General features: G+C 44.0%; 1 protein-coding gene across 3 annotated transcripts in view; it reads right to left on the bottom strand.

The window, feature by feature from the left end:
* The window catches only part of LOC123997477 (receptor-type tyrosine-protein phosphatase U-like), a 313670-nt gene that overhangs the window by 74573 nt on the left and 217781 nt on the right, over positions 1-21316 (bottom strand). For all 3 annotated transcript variants that reach the window (XM_046301752.1, XM_046301754.1, XM_046301753.1), the window contains exons 13-14: positions 7596-7632; positions 474-612 (exon numbers count right to left, since the gene is read on the bottom strand). In XM_046301752.1, the coding sequence (XP_046157708.1) occupies positions 474-612; positions 7596-7632 (176 nt within the window). The remainder of the gene's footprint in view (positions 1-473; positions 613-7595; positions 7633-21316) is intronic.

Below are 21316 nucleotides of genomic sequence, written 5' to 3'. Positions count from 1 at the left end.
CTAGGTTAATCATCTCCTAAAGCACACCTTTTCCCTCCCAGTTATCCTCTCATTTATGGGTCATGCTTCTGCCCGGCGTGCGTAATTACAGTAAGTGAGTAATTTAATTGTATTTGCATTTAATTCAATATTTCACACTCAAACGAGCCCTGCAGATGAGAGCGGTGTGGTCCCTCTGATATACCATAAGGGTGTACCCCTCTCTCTCTCTCTCTCCCTGTCACATGTACTCTCTTCAAAACAACCTGGCACTTTGGCAAGGCAAATACGAGTTCTAGGGAAGATTCGAGAGTAGAATAAAAAAATTGCATCAACATTCTACAGATACACAAGCATGGTTTGTGTGGTCCAGAGAATTGTCAGTTAGGAAACAACTTATTTACCACCCTGTGTGGTAATCTGAGGAAAGTTAACCATTTGGCTAACTGAGTGAGGACCTAGAAGTGGTATAAAAATGTGGGCCAGTGACTCACCCCTTCCTGATGATGATGATGATGGCCCCCAGGAGCAGGATGAGCACCACCAGGCCCCCAGCACACACCCCCAGGATCAGCCCCATCTCCTCTGAGTGTTGGGATACCTCCAGAGCCCGCCGGTGGTCCTTACAGGCCGCTGAGAGAGAGAGATGAAGTGAGGGGAGGAAGCAGAGATGGGGAGGGATGAAGGGAGAGAAAGGAGGTGGGACAGAGAGGGGGGGTGGAGAGAGAGAGAGAGAGAGCGAGAGAGAGCGAGAGAAACAGAAGGAAGGAGAGATACAGACAGAGAGGTTTGAAAGAGGGGTGGCAGCTAGCCTAGTGGTTAGAGTGTTGGGCCAGCAACCAAAAGGTTGCTAGATTAAATCTCCGAGCTGACAAGGTAACAATCTGTCATTCTGCCCCTGAACAAGGCTCTTCCAAGGCCGCCATTGTAAATAATAATTTGTTCTTAACTGACTTGCCTAGTTAAATAAACATTTACAAAGAGGGGGACAGAAAAAGGGATATAGGAAGAAATGTACAGGCTTAAAATGCAGATCAATAATCAATGCTTAACATACACAACAGTCATCACTGTCATATCACAATGGCTGGACTGACACTAACCACCCTGACCGCTGAGAAAAGATAGAATGTTTCAAAACAGACTGGCTCTTTACCGCCACATCTGTGCATTCATTCGCACGGTTTAATTTATTTATATGGCAGTATGTTTCAAGGGACAAATGTTACATATTGAAACTCTGTCGGCTACCAGAATGTACGATAAAAACACTTACAAAGGGTGGTGCCCACATCAATAGCTCCTGCTAATATAGACACATTGTGTTCATTAGACAAAATAATTGGATGGGAGACACAAACAGACCACAGTCATGTGCGTGCTTTTCAACAGATGAATCATACTGGATATTTCTCTACTCTTTTAATAGCCATGGGGAAAGGTTTGCATCTTCTTTGACAATAAGAGCCCTTTGTGTCTTCGAGTGATACACAGGAAAGGAGGTTTGAGATATACTGTATGAGGCCAGAGATAAAAGTTGTTTAGGACTGGGGGAATGCTTTGTGGAAGGTCTTCACAAGCTTGCCACACTTGGTACCTGGGTCGTGTTCAACGGGCACCAAACAGAAGAACCGCAGACTGAAATAGAGAGGGCCTACCTAGACCTTTTCGTTTTTCAATTGTGTGCCCTAATGAATGCGACTTTGCTTGAAGACAAAGACATTCTGTACAACCACAGAATGTTTAATGCCACATCAAAACAAAAGCATTTTTTTGTGGAAGAAATCCAAGACAATACTCATCTAAATCCAAGACGATAGTGTGGTTTATTTAAATACACATGAGTACAGTAGAGTAAGGGTGGCAGGTAGCCTAGTCGTTAAGAGCGTTGGTCCCATAACTGAAAGGTTGCTAGTTCACATCCCCTAACTGGCATGGTGAAAAAATCTGCCGTTCTACCCTTGAGCAAGGCAGTTACCAACTGCTCTTTGGGCACCAATGATGTTGATTAAGGCAGCCCCCCGCACTTCTCTGATTCAGAGGGGTTGGGTTAAATACGAAATACATTTCAGTTATGCAACTGACTAGGTATTCCCCTTTCCCCAGTATAATTTCAAGGTGCCCCAGTGTCTAAGATACAGTAAAGGTCATTATTATAATAGCAAGTTACTCATCTCACTGGCACAAAGCTCTACACTTATGGAAATGGGCGAAGCAAGAAGCTTTTTTTTGTCTTGTAGCAGTAACCCACTGATCTACTTTCTCTGTGTAGTGTCAGCCTCTCCTTACGGCCCAAGCAGCCCTGCAACCAGCCCTACTGTGCCTTTAGGAACAGCACAGCCATTCTCTAGTGGAGGAGAAAGTCAGAGCTGGCCTAAGGAATGAGGTCTAGATAGCTAGCGGTTGGACTGAAGAGGCTCACAAGAGCAGAATGAGATCTGGGGCAGAGGCAAGAGGAAAGGGAAAATAAGACATGTTTTAGCCCTCTTCTTGTGCAACCAGGCCCAGGGGCATTTCATCGACCTCATCCCTATGGGAGAGAATTCTTACAGTACAATTTGGAAAAGTTTGTGGTTGGTGCCCAGAGTTTTTCTTATGAAAAATCACCAAATACTGTATATGACTCGTTGCATTTGATCAATACTAAGGGATAGCCCCAAAGTTTTAGCAGCCTTGTATGTACTCTGACACTAATGTTTTTTTTTACAGTCTATCACATTTATTCAGATAATTACCATAGATGTCATTGGTGTATAGATCACATCGACTAATGGACTCCGAGCCTTATAAATCCTCTGACAGAGTGGATACAGCCTTGGGGTTCCTTATATGAGTATCACAGGTCATCTTTTTGTGTATCACAAGTATGCTTGACATGCAAGGGTGACAGGTATAACTAATTCAGCCAGCCTCCCTTCAGAAAGTATTTATACACTTTGACTTAAGCCACATTTTGGTATGTTACAGCCTGAATACAAAATTGATTAAATATATTTGTTTTTCTTAGCCATTTACACACAATACCCCATAATGATAAAGTGGAAACGTGTTTTTAGAAATATGCTCAAATTGAATAAGTAATAAATAATTTACATAAGTATTCACACCTCTAAGTCAATATTCTGTAGAAGCACTTCATTTGTCACATGCTCAGAATACAAGTGTAGACTTTACCGTGAAATGCTTACTTACAAGCCCTTAACCAACCGTGCATTTCAAGACGTATTAAGAAAATACTTAACAAATAAACTATAGTAAAAATTTTAAAAAGTTACAAAATAACAACAATAACGGGGATTTATACAGGGGGTACTGGTACCGAGTCAGTGTGCAGGGGTACAGGTTAGTTAAGGTAATTTGTACATGTAGGTAGGGGTGAAGTGACTATGCATAGATAATAAACAGGGAGTAGCAGGAGTGTACAAAACAAATGGAAGGGGGGGTCAATGATGAATTGTTCAGCAGTCTTATGGCTTGGGGGTTAAGCTGTTAAGCTGTTAAGGAGCCTTTTGGTCCTAGACTAGGTGCTCCGGTACTGCTTGCCATGCAGTAGCCATGCAGTAGCAGAGAAAACAGTCTATGACTTAGGTGACTGAAGTCTCTGACAATTTTATGGGCTTTCCTCTGACACCGCCTATTATATAGGTTTTGTTGCAGGAAGCTTGGCCCCGGTGATGTACTGGGTCGTGCGCACTACCCTTTGTAGCGCCTTACGGTCAGATGTCGAGCAGTTGACATACCAGGCGGTGATGCAACTGGTCAGAATGTGCCTGTTGGTGCAGCTGTAGAACTTTTTGAGGATCTGGGGACCCATGCCAAGTCTTTTCAGTCTCCTGAGGGGGAAAAGGTTTTGTTGCGCCCTCTTCACAACTGTCTTGGCGTGGTTGGACCATGATAGTTTGTTGGTGATGTGGACACCAATGAACTTGAAACTCTTGACCCCGCTTCACTACATGTTAATCCTTGGAGTTCTGTACACAAGTATTGTGCAACATTTGCCCAATATTTTCCTCTAGGATTTTGCATGTGCTTAGCTCCATTACGTTCCTCGCTTTATCCTGAAATGCTCCCCAGTCCTTAACGATTACAATCATACCCATAACATGATGACACCACTATGCTTGAAAATATGGAGAGTAGAACTCAGTAATGTATTCTTACCCAAATATTACACTTTGAATTCAAGGACAAAAAGTGAATTGCTTTGACACAGTTTTTTTGCAGTATTACTTTAATGAATTGTTGCAAACAGGATGCATGTTTTGGAATATTACTTTTTTTAAAGGCTTCCTTCTTTTCACTCTGTCATTTAGGATAGTTTTGTGGAGCAACTACAATGTTTTTGATCCATCCTCAGTTTTCTCTTGAAACTGTTTTAAAGTCACCATTGGCCTCATGGTGAAATCCCATGAGGCCAACTGAGTTATGAAGGACGCCAGATTCTGGGTGTGTTGACACCCCATCCAAAGTGTAATCATTAACTTCACCATGCTCAAAGGGATATTAACTGTCTGCTTTTTAAAAAATTAACCATTCCAATCATTCTTTACGAGGCTTTGGAAAGCCTCCCTGGTCTTTGTGGTTGAATCTGTGTTTGAAATTCACTGCTCGACTGAGGGGCCTTACAGATAATTGTATGTGTGGGGTACAGAGAGGAGGTAGTCATTCAATAATCATGTTAAACACTATTATTGTACACAGAGTGAGTCCATGCAACTTATTATGTGACTTGTTAAGCACATTTCTACTCCTGAACTTAAATACGTTTGCCATAAGAAAGGGGTTGCATACATGTTCACTTTTCATTTTTAATTCATTTGTAAAAATGTCAAAAAACATAATTCCACTTTGATATTATGGGGTATGGTGTTGAGGCCAGTGACAAAACAAGCCTAATTAATCCATTTTAAATTCAGGCTGTAACACAACAGAATGTAGAAAAAGTCTAGGGGTATGAGTACTTTCTGAAGGCACTGTAGTTGGCGGAAGATTAATTAAAGACTTTGTTCCTACCAAACACAGAGAGACGGAGAAGGCATATATAACTTCAATTCATCATGTGAAATACAGGAGTAGGCCTATATTTTTCAACCTAATAACATGGCTGCGGGTGAAAAGAATTGATTTATTTTACTGACACCCTGGACAGAGACGATCATTTTGCCACATTTACTCTGCGAATTTCCATTAAGCCAAACAATATATTTTTTTCCACATGAATCCATACACCTGCCAGCTAGCTGAGAGTGGACATTGGCACTTAGAGAAGAAATATACGTCTTGTCATGTTTTGTCATAGATTGTCATGTCTTGTCCCTGTGCTTTCTCTTCTATTCGTTTCCCCCTGCTGGTCTTATTAGGTTCTTTCCCTCTCTCTATCTCTCTCTCTCTCTCTCTATCGTCCGTTCCTGCTCCCAGCTGTTCCTCATTCTCCTAACTACCTCGTTTACTCTTTCACACCTGTCCCCTATTTTGCCCTCTGATTAGAGTCCCTATTTCTCCCTCTGTTTCCGCTTCTGTCCTTGTCGGATCCTTGTTTGATGTTTGCTGTGCTGTGTTCTTGTTCCGTCGTGTTTTTGCCTTCGTCAGATGCTGCGAGTGAGCAGGTGTCTCTATCAGCTACGGCCTGCGCCTATCCGAAGCGACCTGCAGTCTGTGGCCGCTTCTCCTGTTGTTCCCCTCTACAGACTAGCGGATTTCTGTTATTCCTGTTTGGACATTACCTGTGAAAGAATTCAGGATTTGTCGTTTTCTGTTAAGACTGGAATAAACTCTGTTTCTGTTGAGTCACTTTTGGGTCCTCATTCACCTGCATAACACGTCTATTGTTGTGATGGGAGCTGCCAAGAGATTGTTAATTAAACTGTCATTTGGAAGTTGATAAGTAATCTCCAGCTTTGATAACTAATTGTCTCCACTTTGCTGATCAAAGGCTGATTAAAAGTAACGCTTCACAACCAGAAAATGTGGTGAAAAATGCAATCATGTTTAACATTAGAGGGATCACATAGATACAAAATGACTAACCACGTGTTGTACCTTGACATTTTTTATAATCTGGGTATCACGTTTCAGGTAAGAACGAAATACAGACTGTGTTGAGGTAACAATGTTCATTACAGCAACAGGGGCAGGCAAATGACAGGTCAATGCAGGCAGGGGTTGATAATGCAGAGTAGTGGCAAAGGCACAGGACAGCAGGCAGGGTCAGGGGCAGGCAGAGTGGTCAGACAGGTGGACTCAGTCAGGACAGGCAATGGTCAAAACCAGGAGAGCGAGGAAAAGAGAAACTGGGGAAAAGCTGAGACAAAACACAGATTGACTTGACAAACAAAAAGAACAGACAGGGAATAAGTGGGGAAGATGGGCGACACCTGGAGGAGGGTGGAGACAAGCATAAGGACAGGTGAAACAGATCAGGGTGTGACACTGGGGAATCCTATTTGTCAGTTTAGTTACATCAGTTGTAGTTTCTAAAGCTGGTCTTCTTACTTAACCCTGTCAGACACAATGTTATTTCCTGTTTTTCAAGAAGGATGTTAAAAGACTGATAAAAAAAGTATCTCATGTTGATCTTAACCAATTTGAAAGTTATTTGGGGGTTAAAGTACAATGTGGCTGAATGTTCAAATACATTTCCATAGGGTTCTCATCAAGGCCCTTTACATTTTTTCTCTCTCTCTCTCTGTCTCTCTCCCCACCTACAGTATGTGCCAGAGACAAGAGGCACGTACTGTTTAATGTTCATCAATGTGTCAAGACGTAATTAATCAAAGCCCAACTGGGTGTCTGTGAGGAGCAGATGGAGTGAGACTCAGAGCTAAAATGACTTGCCTTGCCTTTTGGCTTCATGCTTCAAGAGAGCCTGGTCTCTTTCATTACTCAGTCACAAAAAAGACATCTTCACCGAAAAGTACACCTTGCCAAGACAATTTACTAGCAAGACTAGCTTACTGTTGCAGCACTATGATAACTATAAATACATGGCTATTAGTCACCACGATCCGACAGCGCACAACAGTAGTGGGGTAGAGCCTGTGGTGCCATCAGGACTCAACTTCTATGCCCTTTTCATGTTCTTTTGAGTCCCTGTGGCAGGGTGATAGAGAGTGGGAGGGAGGAAGGGGCGAGAAACATTGCTCATATTGATGGGCTCAAGTAGTTACATTTGTGTTTTTGATGTGAAGGGCCCTTCTTGAGCAGACGGGTCAAAAGCCCTCAGATGTTTCCCTCCCCCTCCGAGTAGTGTAGCTGTCTGACGGGAACAGTGGAACTGCCTTTGATATGGTTGTGTTCCCCCAAACAAGCATGATGAAAGCCTGACCTCTAATCTCTCCCTGCTTGTTGTCCTTTTCTCTGAAGGCATGGAGAGGAAAGCTCATAGGAGTCTGCCTCATCACTAAACAACATGGATCTTCAGAGAAGTCCCCCTGCTTCTCCCACATGCTAAACTCCATCTACTGTACATGTCTGGAATACCAGCAAAACTCAACACATCTTTTCATCTTTGGAGATGCATTTATAGTGTAAGATCAACATGCTACAATAAAGCCTACAGGACTTCAGAGACTCGGGGAGATCCATAAAAGGTCCATACAATATTCATGTTGAATTACCTTTGCGGGCTATTCGGATGCAGTTTATTCTGCTTTCCTGAAAAAAAGAGAGAATACAGAGATCAGAGGTGGGAACATTGCCAATGCTGAAAGGATGATGAGCATTATATATTATTTTGGCTGAACCACAATGAAAATTGTATTTTGACAATAAAATCACAAAGCAAATTATCTTCAACAGATGAAAATTAGACAAACATTCACTGTTGGATTGTCTTACATCTTTAGAGACCAGCATATTGGATTGAAAGACACTCAAAATAGAGCCCCATGAGTGGAATACTGAGGAGGCATTAAATCAGCTAAAATGATAGTCACTTACAATGATATATGACCAGTGAATGTTAATCAATATGAAAGGCAAGAGTTGAGGTGAAGTGTTAAAAGAGAGAAAGGAAGATTTTATGAAAGGGAAATTAACTGAATTGAGAAGATGGCCCTGGACCAATATGCCGCTATAAAAAGGAATTAATTTCCTTCAAATTTCAGCTGATGACATCTTGGTGTTATGAAAAGGACCTTTGTCAAACAACACTAATGAGAATTAAGACCGTAATCCAATTCCGTCTTGCCACCTCAACGAGGAGATGCATTATCAAATTAAGATTTACAGACGCTAATTCAGGCCTTATGGGACAATTATGCAAATCTGCCCATCCGGAAAGGAGCAAGAGCCCTCCTCTCAAACTGCGGCTAAATTGCCTTTTTTTTTTTGAAAACCCATTTCAAGCTGACTTCCTCCTAAGCCCACTCTTAAACCTATGGCAATGTGTTTTCCTAAAAAGTACAGACACGTAGGGAGGCATATTGAAGACACACACACACACGATCCTCAAACAAACTGACTAAAACATTCACACACTTTCAGCTCTCTTTTTTAGTATGAGTAAATGCTATGAAAATGTAATTGCAGGATGCTTTGGAAATTCAAATACAATGGGCTCTTAGAAGACTATCAAGACAGACAGAAACCAGCCCATAAAAATACAGGGGCAATTCCTCACTGCATCAAGGCAATCATTTGCAGGAATCTATGCAGGAATCCAATGCTGATTTAACACTTTTGCTTAATACAGGCAAAACTAAATAAATGCTGTTTTTAAACTCTCGTCAGAACATTTCAGATTAACTACATGTTCACTCGTTAGATGGTTCTCCAATCGAACGTGTCCTGCATATAGATACGTTGGCTTGTGTGATAATGCCCAGCCTGGCTTTTCAAAAGCAGATCTGTCAGCAAACAAATTATGAAGACTTTCAAACCATTCCGAGGGATGGGGAATAAGACTGAGCAGACTTGGTTTACTACATTTGACAGAACAATGTGTAATGCAGAGGTGATATATTGCTGCTCAAACCATCCATACTGGCACGTCGTCAGTCTGGGTGTAGAAGGCAGAAGAATGGAGTTAATTGGTGATCTGGAGAGCAGAAACAGATAGCCCACATAGGGGACACTGATGCCCTGCCGCCAACACAAACTGTGCCAGTCATGCCAGAGGGGTTGGCAGCCCTGGCAGCCATCGTTACTACAGTAAACTCAGGTTAGCCTGTGTGAGTGTGCCATTAGGGGACACACTGGGTGTTGTGACAAATGCTGCCCATGCTATGGTCTTCAAAGAGCCAGTCAGAATGCACCCTCTTTCAAGTGCCTCTTTACATGCAAACCTCCAGCTCATTAGCATGAGTAAATGCCAAATATTATTAGTCTGTTTCACTTTTTAAACGTCTCTGCCAATGTTTATAAGGACCACTTATAGCCGTAATGTTGATCCTTAACAAAGCTTATTCAGATCAAAATAAAACGTTTGCGCTGCTGAGATGTACTTAACCAAACACAGAAACTTAAGGAAATAATTAGGAATATGAAAAAAAAAAATTGGTCACATACAATAACATCTGCTAACCATGTGTGAGTGTAGCGAAATGCTTATTCTTCTAGATCTATATCCCGACAGGGTGCTCTCAATTGTGCATCTGTAAAAGTTAGTAAGGGTTTTCGATGACAAGCCACATTTTTTCAGCCTTCTGAGGTTGAAGATGTGCTGTTGCGCCTTCTTCACAACACTGTCTGTGAGGGTGGACCATTTCAGTTTGTTGGTGATGTGATATGTACACCAAGGAACTTAAAACTTTCCACTTTCTCCACTGCTTTCCTGTTCATGTGGATAGTGGGGTGCTCCCTCTGCTGTTTCCTGAAGTCCACGATCATGTCTTTTGTTTTTCTGACATTGAGTGAGAGATTATTTTCCTGACACCACACTCTGAGAGCCCTCACCTCCTCTCTGTAGGCTGTCTCGCTGTTGTTGGTAATAAAGCCTACCACTGTTGTGTCGTCTGCAAACTTGATGATTGAGTTGAAGGTGTGCATGGCCACACAATCGTGGGTAAACAGGGAGTACGGGAGGGGGCTGAGAACGCATCCTTGTGGGTGTTGAGGATCAGCAAAGTGGAGATGTTGTTTCCTACCTTCACCACCTGGGGGCGGCCCGTCAGGAAGCCCAGGACCCAATTACACAGGGTGGGGTCGAGACCTAGGGTCTCAAGCTTAATGATGAGTTTGGAGGGTACTATGGTGCTGAATGCTGAGCTGTAGTCAATGAACAACATTCTTACATAGGTATTCCTCTTGTCTAGATGGGATAGGGCAGTGTGCAGTGTTATGGCGATTGCATTGTCTGTGGACCTATTGGGGCGGTAAGCAAATAATTGAAGTGGGTCTAGGGTGACATGACAGGTAGGGTGGAGGTGATATGATCCTTGACTAGTCTCTCAAAGCACTTCATTATCACAGAAGTGAGTGCTATGGGGCTATAGTAATTTAGTTCAGTTACCTCAGCTTTCTTGGGAACAGAAACAATGGTGGCCATCTTGAAGCATGTGGGGATAAAATACTGGGATAGGGATTGACTGAATATGGCCTTAAACACACCAGCCAGCTGGTCTGCGCATGCTCTGAGGACACAGCTAGGGATGCCATCTGGGCTGGCAGCCTTTTGAGGGTTAACACGTTTAAATGTTTTACTCATGTCAGCTACGGTCAAGGAGAGCCCACAGCAGGCAAAGAAGGTGTTAAGTTTGTCTGGAAGCAAGACGTCGATGTCCGCGATGGGGCTGGTTTTCTGTTTGTAATCCATGATTGTCTGTAGACCCTGTCAGATATGTCTCGTGGTTGAGCAGTTGAATCGCGGCTCCACTATGTCTCTAGACTGACACTTTGCTTGTTTGATTGCATTACAGAGAGAATAACTACACTGTTTGTATTCAGCCATATTCCCAGTCGCCTTGCCATGATTAAATGTGGTGAAACGTGCTTTCAGATTAGCGCAAATGCTGCCATCCGTCCACGGTTTCTGTTTAGGGAAGGTTTTAATAGTCACAGTGGGCACAACATCTCCTATACACTTCCTTATAAACTCGCTCACCGAGTCAGCATGTACTTCAATGTTATTCTCTGAGGCTACCTGGAACGTATTCCAGTCCACATGATTGAAGCAATCTTGAAGCGTGGAATATGATTGGTCAGACCAGAGTTGGATAGACCTCAGCATGGGTGCTTCCTGTTTTAGTTTCTGCCTATAGGAAGGGAGCAACAAGATGGAATCATGGTCAGATTTGCCAAAAGGAAGGCGTGGGAGGGCATGCTACTTGCTCATGTACGGCATTCGATATACTGATAGAATTTAGGTAGCCTTTTTCTCAAATGACCGTTGTTATAATCTTCAGATACAATAAATGCAGCCTCAGGATATATGTTTTCCAGTTTGCATGAAGTCCAGTGAAGTTCCTTGAGGGCTGTCTGATATACACGGCTGTGACAATAACCGCTCAGCATTTTATTGTGAGGAATTCTAGGTCAAGTGAACAAAAGGACTTGAGTTCCTGTATGTTGTTACAATTAAACAATGAGTCATTAATCATGAAACATACACCCGCCTTTCTTCTTACCGGAGAGATGTTTATTTCTGTTGGCATGATGCACTGAAATTCCCGTTGGCTGTACAGACTCCCGACAGCATATCCCAAGCTAGCTATGTTTCCGTTAAAAAGAGTATGTTACAATGTTGGATATCTCTTTGGAAAGCAACTCTTTCCCTGATTTCATCGTCTTTGTTAAATAGGGAGTGGACATTAGAGAGTAATATACTTGGGTGGTATGCGCACCTCCAAAGCCTCACTAAAAGATCGCTCCGGCTCATTCTCCTCCGGCGGCATTGTTTTGGGTTGGCCTCTGGAATCAGTTCAAATGCACTGGGAGATGCAGACAAAGGATTCGCTTTGGGAAAGTCATATTCCTGGTCGTAGTGCTGGTTTTGCTGGTAAGTTGATTTCTCTCTGATATCCAATAGTTCTTCCCGGCTATATGTAATACCACTTAAGGTTTTCTGGGCTAACAATATAAGAAAGAATACATTAAAAAAAAAATACTGCTATACTGTATAAGAGCAGGAATACAGGAATACTGAGCAGGAATACTGAACTCCACTCGAAAAAGAACCAGATCATCAAAAATGCAGTGAAGTAGGGTGCTCAATGGAATATTTAAATGCCAAAAATATACTCATGCCAGTCCAGAACATTCTAACAGCTCTCCCTGCTAATTTGAATCTCAGATCACCAGAGTTTTGCTGTAGTCAAGTGATATCCTTCAAATAAATGTCAACCAAATCACAATGAGGTTACTGTTCCTTTAAGAAAGACCATACATTATCAAACAAATCAGGTACATCATGACATTGCTGTTAGAATAGCAGGCTAGGGGAATCTTAATAGTCATAAAATGAACCCAGCTATCCAGCCTACAGTGTCTTCGGAAAGAATTCAGACCCCTTGACTTTTTCCACATTTGTTAGGTTACAGCCTTATTCTAAAATGTATTCAATCGTTTTTTTTCTCTCTTCAATCTGCACACAATACCCCGTAATGACAATGCAAAAACATTTTTTTAGACATTTTTGATAATTTAAAAAAAAGAATACATTTACAAAAGTATTCAGACCCTTTACTCAGCACTTTGTTGAAGCACCTTTTGCAGCAATTACAGCCATAGTCTTTTTGGGTATGACGCAACAAGCTTGGCACACCTGTATTTGGGAGTATCTCCCATTCTTTGCTGTAGATCCTCACAAGCTCTGTCAGGTTGGATGGGTTGTCTTGATGCAAGAATATTTTCAGGTCTCTCCAGAGATGTTAGATCGGGTTCAAGTCCAGGCTCTGTCTGGGCCACTCAAGGACATTCAAAGAGTTGTCCCGAAGCCACTCCTGCGTTGTGTTGGCTGTGTGCTTAGTGTCGTTGTTTTGATGGAACCTTCGCCCCAGTCTGAAGTTCTGAGTGCTCTGAGGCAGGTTTTCATCAAGGATCTCTCTGTACTTTGCTCCGTTTATCTTTGCCTCGATGCTATCTAGTCTCCCAGTCGCTGCTGCTGAAAAACTCCCCCACAGCATGATGCTGTCACCACCAGGATTCACCTTAGGAATGGTGCCAGGATTCCTCCAGACATGACGCTTGGCATGCAGGTCAAAGAGTTCATTCTTGGTTTCATCAGACAAAATAATATTGTTTGTCATGGTCTGAGAGTCTTTAGGTGCCTTTGGGCACACTCCAAGCATGCTGTCATGTGCCTTTGACTGAGGAGTGGCTTCCAACTGGCCACTCTACCATAAATGCCTGATTGGTGGAGTGCTGCAGAGATGGTTGTCATTCTGAAAGGTTCTCCAATCTAAACAGAGGAACTCTAGAGCTCTGTCAGAATTCCCATCGGGTTCTTGGTCACCTCACTGACCAAGGCCCTTCTCCCCCGATTGCTCAGTTTGGCCGGGCGGCCAGCTCTAGGAAGAGTCTTGGTGGTTCCAAACTTCTTCCATTTAAGAATGATGGATGCCACTGTCTTCTTGGGGACCTTCAATGCTGATTAAATGTTTTGGCAACCTTCCCCAGATCTGTGCATCGACACAATCATGTCTCGGAGATCTACGGCCATTCCTTCAAACTCCTGTTTTTTTTTGCTCTCACATTATTGTCAACTGTGGGACCTTATATAGACAGGTGTGTCCCTTTCCAAATCATGTCCAATCAACTTCATACCATAGGTGGACTCCAATCAAGTTGTAGAAACATCTCAAGGATGATAAATGGAAAAAGGATTCACCTGAGCTCAATTTCGAGTCTCATTGCAAAACGTCTGAATACTTTTTTTTTTCTGAATACTTTTTTTTCTTCTGTTTTTTATTTAAGAAATTTGCAAACATTTCTAAAAACCCATTTTCGCTTTGTCATTATGGGGTATTGTGTGTAGATTGCTCATACATTTTAGAAGAAGGCAACGTAACAAAATGTGGAAAAAGTCAAGGGATCTGAATACTTTCCGAAGGCACTGTATATCGCGTGAGTGGCCCTCTATAGACTTCTTCTGGCTTTACATTATACACTGTAGCGGTATTGTTAGAGAGGGGTAGAGATTAAGATTTTGTTTGGGCGCCAGGTATTAACCCTGCCGAAAGGAAAGAGTAGGATAGATAGAGTAATCATCCCAGACACACACACATCAGCAGAAGAGACTGCCTAGAGTGTAGCCTATTAGCCAGATATCCATTGGAGAGAAAAGGTAAGACACACCATATAAAACACACGCCACAGCACAGGGGTAATCCAACCAATAATATCTCATACAATAATAATGGCAGAGTAATTAAATGGCAACATCATAGAAACAATTGACAAGAAAGAACACAGTCATCAACATTAGAGGATTTGCAATAATCTGTATTTACATCCCAGTGGAGAAGTGCAGAGGGTATGAATGGGGGGGGGGTGTTCATAGATAAACAAAGGCCTTAAAATGTCCAAAATCTTCTCGGCCACCATTCAATAGTACCACAGCACATCAATACTGTTCAAATAACAATACACAATAAACTTGCAAGCAACCTTCCCTTTTAACTAAAATGTCAACACAAATACGTCTGGCAGGGCAATAATAGCCCAGCGACACTGAGCGTCAAAGGGAAGTGCATTGAAAAAAAAGAAAGTCTGCTGCAGTGTTAAGCACTGGAGCGATAGAGGGAAGAGAGAGAGAGGGGGTCTTAGCTGTTGACTTCAGGCTTTCAGTTGCACTGTCTATCAGTCTGATGGTTTGTATGTCAAAGCTTTGTAAAAATGTCAAATCAAATCAAATTGTATTAGTCACATGCGCCAAATACAACAGGGTAGTAGACATGACAGTGAAATGCTTACTTACAAGCCCCTAACCAACAGTGCAGTTTAAAAAAAATACAGATAAGAATAAGAGAAAAGTAACAAGTAATTAAAGGAGCAGCAGTAAAAAATAATGATACAAATAGGCGGTTGCCGGTACAGAGTCAATGTGTAGGGGGACCGGTTAGTTGAGGTAGTATGTATGAAACGTCCTCTCACTGTCAACAGCGTTATTTTCAGCAAACTGTGTGAATATTTGTATGAACATAACAAGATTCAATAACTGAGACAGAAACTGAACAAGTTCCACAGACATATGACTAACAGAAATGGAAAAATGTGTCCCTGAACAAAGGGGGGGGGGGTCAAAATCAAAAGGAACAGTCAGTATCTGGTGTGGCCACCAGCTGCATTAAGTACAGCAGTGCATCTCCTCCTCGTGGACTGCACCAGATTTGCCAGTTTTACCCCACTCTTACCCCACCAAGCACCTGCAAGTTCCCGGACATTTCTGGGGGGAATGGCCCTAGCCCTCACCCTCCGATCCAACAGGTCCCAGACTTGCTCAAAGGGATTGAGATCTGGGCTCTTCGCTGGCCATGGCAGAACACCGTCTTGCAGGAAATCACGCACGGAACGAGCAGTATGGCTGGTGGCATTGTCATGCTGAAGGGTCATGTCAGGATGAGCCTGCAGGAAGGGTAACACATGAGGGAGGAGTATATTTCCTGTAACGCACAGCATTGAGATTGCCTGCAATGACAACAAGTTCAGTCTGTTGAAGCTGTGACACACCGCCACAGACCATGACGGAACCTCCACCACCAAATCGATCCCGCTCCAGAGTACAGGCCTCGGTGTAATGCTCATTCCTTCGACGATAAACGCAAATCCGACCATCACCCCTGGTGAGACAAAACCACGAAATGTCAGTGAAGAGCAGTCTTGTCTGGTCCAGCGACGGTGGGTTTGTGCCCATAGGCGATGTTGTTGCCGGTGATGTCCTATGAGAACCTGCCTTACAACAGGCCTACAAGCCCTCAGTCCAGCCTCTCTCAGCCTATTAAGGACAGTATGAGTACTGATGGAGGGATCGTGTGTTCCTGGTATAACTCAGGCAGTTGTTGTTGCCATCCTCTACTTGTCCTGCAAGTGTGATGTTCGGATGTACCGATCCTGTGCAGGTGTTGTTACACGTGGTCTGCCACTGCGAGGACAATCAGCTGTCTATCCTGTCTCCCTGTAGCGCTGACTTAGGCGTCTCACAGTACGGGCATTGCAATTTATTGCCCTGGCCACATCTACATTCATCATGCCTCCTGGCAGCATGCCTAAGGCATGTTCACGCAGATGAGCAGGGACCCTTGGCATCTTTCTTTTGGTGTTGTTCAGAGTGAGTAGAAAGGCCTATTTAGTATCCTAAGTTTTCATAACTGTGACCTTAATTGCCTACTGTCTGTAAGCTGTTAGTGTCTTAACGACCATGCCACAGGTGCATGTTCATTAATTGTTTATGGTTCATTGAACAAGCATGGGAAACAGTGTTTAAACCCATTACAATGAAGATCTGTATGGATATTTGGATTTTTATTAATTAACTTTGAAAGACAGGGTCCTGAAAAAGGGATATTTTTTGTTGTTGCTGATTTTACATGTAGGTAGAGTTAAATCAAGTGACTATGCATAGATGACAACAGAGAGTGGCAGTGGTTTGGAGAGAGGAGGGAGGGGCAATGCAAATAGTCTGGGTAGCCATTTGACTAGATGTTCAGGAGGCTTATGGCTTGGGGTAGAAGTTGTTTAGAAGCCTCTTGGACCTAGACTTGGTGTTCCGGTACCGCTTGCCGTGTGGTAGCAGAGAGAACAGTCAATGACTAGGGTGGCTGGAGTCTTTGACAATTTTTAGGGCCTTCCTCTGACACCGCCTGGTATGGAGGTCCTGGATGGCAGAAAGCTTGGCCCCAGTGATGGGTCGTTCGCACTACCCTTTGTAGTGGCTTCTGGCTTCCAGTTGAAGCTCGCATCCGCTACAAGACCATGGTGCTTGCCTACGGAGCTGTGAGGGGAACGGCACATCAGTACCTCCAGGCTCTGATCAGGCCCTACACCCAAATAAGGGCACTGCGTTCATCCACCTCTGGCCTGCTCGTCTCCCTACCACTGAGGAAGTACAGTTCCCGCTCAGCCCAGTCAAAACTGTTCGCTGCTCTGGCTCCCCAATGGTGGAACAAACTCCCTCACGACGCCAGGACAGCGGAGTCAATCACCACCTTCCGGAGACACCTGAAACCCCACCTCTTTAAGGAATACTTAGGATAGGATAAAGTAATCCTTCTCACCCCCCCCCCCCCTTAAAATATTTAGATGCACTATTGTAAAGTGGCTGTTCCACTGGATGTCATAAGGTGAATGCACCAATTTGTAAGTCGCTCTGGATAAGAGCGTCTGCTAAATGACTTAAATGTAAATGTAAAATGTAGTGCTTTGTGGTCGGAGGCTAAGCAGTTCCAATACCAGGCAGTGATGCAACCAGTAAGGATGCTCTCGATGGTGCAGTTGTAGTACCTTTTGAGGATCTGATGACCCATGCCAAATCTTTTCAGTCTCCTGAAGGAGAAAAGGTTTTGTCGTGCCCGCTTCACGACTGTCCTGGTGTGATTGGACCATGTTAGTTTGTTGGTGATGTGGACACCAAGGAACTTGAAGCTCTCAACCTGCTCCACTGCAGCCCTGTTGATGAGAATGGGAGCGTGCTCGGTCATCTTTTTCCTGTAGTCCACAATCATCTCCTTTGTCTTGATCATGTTGAGGGAAAGGTTGTTGTCCTGGCAAAACACTGCCAGGTCTCTGACCTCCTCCCTATAGTCTGTCTCGTTGTTGCCGGTGATCAGGCCTACCACTGTTGTGTCATCGGCAAACTCAATGATGGTGTTGGAGTCGTGTCTGGCCGTGCAGTCATGAGTGAACAGGGAGTACACGAGGGGGCTGAGCATGCACCCCTGAGGGGCCCCTATGTTGAGGGTCAGCGTGCAGGATGAGCTGTTACCTACCCTTGCCACCTGGGGGTGGCCTTTCAGGAAGTCCAGGATTCAGTTGCAGACGGAGGTGTTTTATCCCAGGGTCCTTAGCTTATTGATGAGCTTTGAGGGCACTATAGTGTTGAACGCTGAGCTGTAGTCAATGAATAGCATTCTCACATAGGTGTTCCTTTTGTCCAGGTGGGAAAGGGTAGTGTGGAGTGCAATAAAGACTGAATCATACGTGGATATGTTGGGGCGGTATGCAAATTGGAGTGGGTCAAGGTTTCTGGGATGATGTGAGCCATGACCAGCCTTTCAAAGCACTTCATGGCTACAGAAGTGAGTGCTACGGGTCGGCGGTCATTTAGGCAGGTTACCTTAGTGTTCTTTGGCACAGGCACTATGGTGTTCTGCTTAAAACTGTACTGCAGCGCCAGCTGTGACATCAGAGACTCTGGGTTTGCGCCCAGGCTCTGTCGTAACCGGGAGGTCCGTGGGGCGACGCACAACTGGCTTAGCGTCACCACGGTTAGGGAGGGGTTGGCCGGTAGGGATGTCCTTGTCTCATCGCGCACCGGCGACTCCTGTGGTGGGCCGGGCGCAGTGTGCACTAACCAAGGTTGCCAGGTGCACAGTGTTTCCTCCGACACATTGGTGCGGCTGGCTTCCGGATTGGATGCGCGCTGTGTAAAGAAGCAGTGCGGCTTGTTTGGGTTGTGCATCGGAAGACGCATGACTTTCAACCTTCGTCTCACCTGAGCCTGTACGGGAGTTGTAGCGATGAGACAAGATAGTAGCTACTAAAAACAATTGGATACCACAAAATTGGGGAGAAAACGGGGTAAAAATTTAAATAAAATAAATAAAATGAAAAACATGTTGGTATTACAGACTCGAACAGGTAGAGGTTGAAAATGTCAGGGAAGACACTTGCTAGTTGGTCGGCGCATGCTCGCAGTACACATCCTGGTAATCTGTCTTTCCCTGCGGTCTTCTGTCTAAGAGAATCTTTCCCTTCTGTCTTCTGTCTACATCGGCTGCGAATAGCGTGATCACACAGTCTTCCGGTACAGCTGGTTCATGCATGCATGTTTCAGCGGTATTTGCCTCGAAGTGAGAATACAAGTAGTCCAGCTCATCCGGTAGGCTCGTGTCAATGGGCAGCTCTTGGTTGTGCATCACTTTGTAGTCTGTAATGGTATGCAGGCCCTGCCACATCCGACGAGCTTCAGTGCCGGTGTAGTACGACTTGATCTTAGCCCTGTATTGAAGCTTTCCCTGTTTGATGGTTCGTCTGAGGGCATAGTGGGACTTCTTAAAAGCTTCCAGCTCTAGCCTTTAGCTCAGTGCGGATGCTGCCATGGCTTCTGCTTGGGGTGAAGCCAATGACAGATGTGGTGTACTCCTCAACTCCTCAATACCATTGAAGGAATCCCGGAACATATTCCAGTCTGTGGAGCAAAACAGTCCTGTAGCTTAGCATCTGCTTTATCTGACCACTTTTTTATTGATCTAGTCACTGGTGCTTCCTGCTTTAATTTTTGCTTGTCAGTAAGAATCAGGAGGATGGAATTATGGTCAGATTTGCCAAATGTAGGGCACGAGAGAGCTTTGTATGCATCTCTGTGTGTGGAGGGAGTGTATGTGGTCCAGAGTTATTTTCCCTCTGGTTTCACATTTAACATGCTGATAGAAATTTGGTAAAACTGATTTAAGTTTCCCTACATTAAAGTCCCCGGCTACTAGGAGTGCTGCTTCTGGGTGAGCGTTCTTGTTTGCTTATGGTGGAATACAGCTCATCAACGCTATCTTAGTGCCAGCCTCTGACTGTGGTGGTATGTAAACGGCTACAACGAATACAGATGCAATCTCCATTGTAGCTAGTGTGGTCAACAGCTTATCATGAGAAACTCTACCTCAGGCGAGCAGTAGCTGGACACTTCCTTAGATATCGTGCACCAGCTGTTCTTTACAAAAATACATAGACCGCCGCCTTTGTTTTACCAGACACCACTGTTCCATCCTGCCGGTACATCGTATAACCAACCAGCTGTATGTTGATATTGTCGTCGTTCAGCCATGACTCTGTGAAGCATAAGATGTTACAGTTTTTAATGTCAAGTTGGTAGTTTAATCTTCCCAATAACTTGTCCGTTTTATTGTCCAAAGATTGCATGTTTGCTAGCAGAATTGAGGGAAGTGGAGGTTTTTCCATTGCCAACGTTGCTACTTATCCATGCGATCAATAACCGGTGCAGTCCAAAAAGAAAACATCCACGACCTAGAGCGTTAACATAGATGATCAAGTTAAACACTTTACAAACTTAGCACGCTGAAAATAAAAAGTCTTCTGCAGCATTGCACACACTATCAAACTGCCGCGCCAACCGAGAGCTTCCCACAGAGACCTGGAAGAGCTATCTTTATTTCATCTTTTCTGACAGCTGATGCGCTCTTAAAGTAGCAGCGCACAGTGAAGGCTCCGTGCAGGATTTCGCCACAACAGTGTGTCACAAGCTTTGTTTCCATGAGCCTTTTGAGCCGAGATGGATTCAAGCCGAAACTGGCTGGGGTTGGAGGGTGCAGCTCAATTTGCATTACCATGCTGGCAAGATGGAGCCGACAAACATGGTAGCCTCACCACAAACTCCTACAAAATTGCAGGTTTCTACTTTTTCTAGTGTTTTTCTCAAATTGTCTTAGTACTCACCGTCCACGCGACCTTCCCAAATTCCCAGAGACTGCGGAACAAAGGTCCAGCCTCTTCAGTGAGGTGCCGGGTAGCCTGGGGGTCCTACTGGAGAAAAGGAAATGAAGACACGGACGTAGAGGCAGACGTGGAGCGGTCTTTGTGAGATTGAGAAGCCGGGAAACCCGTCCTCCAACAGCATACTACTCGCCAATGTTCAATCACTAGTGAATAAACATCTCATTCCAGAGGGACATCAGATTTGGCAACATAATCTGTTTTTCAGAGACCTGGCTTTCCTCCATCATCCAAACCCATTATATACAATCAATGGGGTTCACAGTTCATAGAGCAGATAGAACAAAGGTGGAGGTGTTTGCTTTATGACCAATAACAAGTGGTGTGATGGGGGAAATGTACACAAACTTGCGAGCTTCTGCGCTCCCGACTTGGAATACTTGGTCATCAAACATTGCCCATTTTACCTTCCGAGAGAGTTCTCAGGAATTATCGCTGCACCTGTATACATTCCGCCCCAAGCCAAGACAAAAAAATGCTCTCAAATATCTTAATTTGACCTTGAAAAGCTGGAGACCGCGTACCCGGAGGCAGCGATCAGGTGGACTTTAACACAATTTATTTAAGTCCATGCTGCCCAATTACTATCAACACATTGGCTGTCCAACTCGCCAAAATTTTACCCTCGACCACTGCTACACACTTATTCAACAAGTGTATAAGTTTCTCTCCTGTCCTCATTTCAGCAAATCTGACCATGACTCCATTTTGCTCCTCCCCACCTACAAACAAAGACTCA

Source organism: Oncorhynchus gorbuscha, linkage group LG15 (assembly GCF_021184085.1).
Source record: "Oncorhynchus gorbuscha isolate QuinsamMale2020 ecotype Even-year linkage group LG15, OgorEven_v1.0, whole genome shotgun sequence".
Classification (NCBI taxonomy): Eukaryota; Metazoa; Chordata; class Actinopteri; order Salmoniformes; family Salmonidae; genus Oncorhynchus; species Oncorhynchus gorbuscha.
The sequence above is the reverse complement of the archived record's forward strand: the minus strand, read 5'-3'. Positions and strand labels throughout refer to the sequence as shown.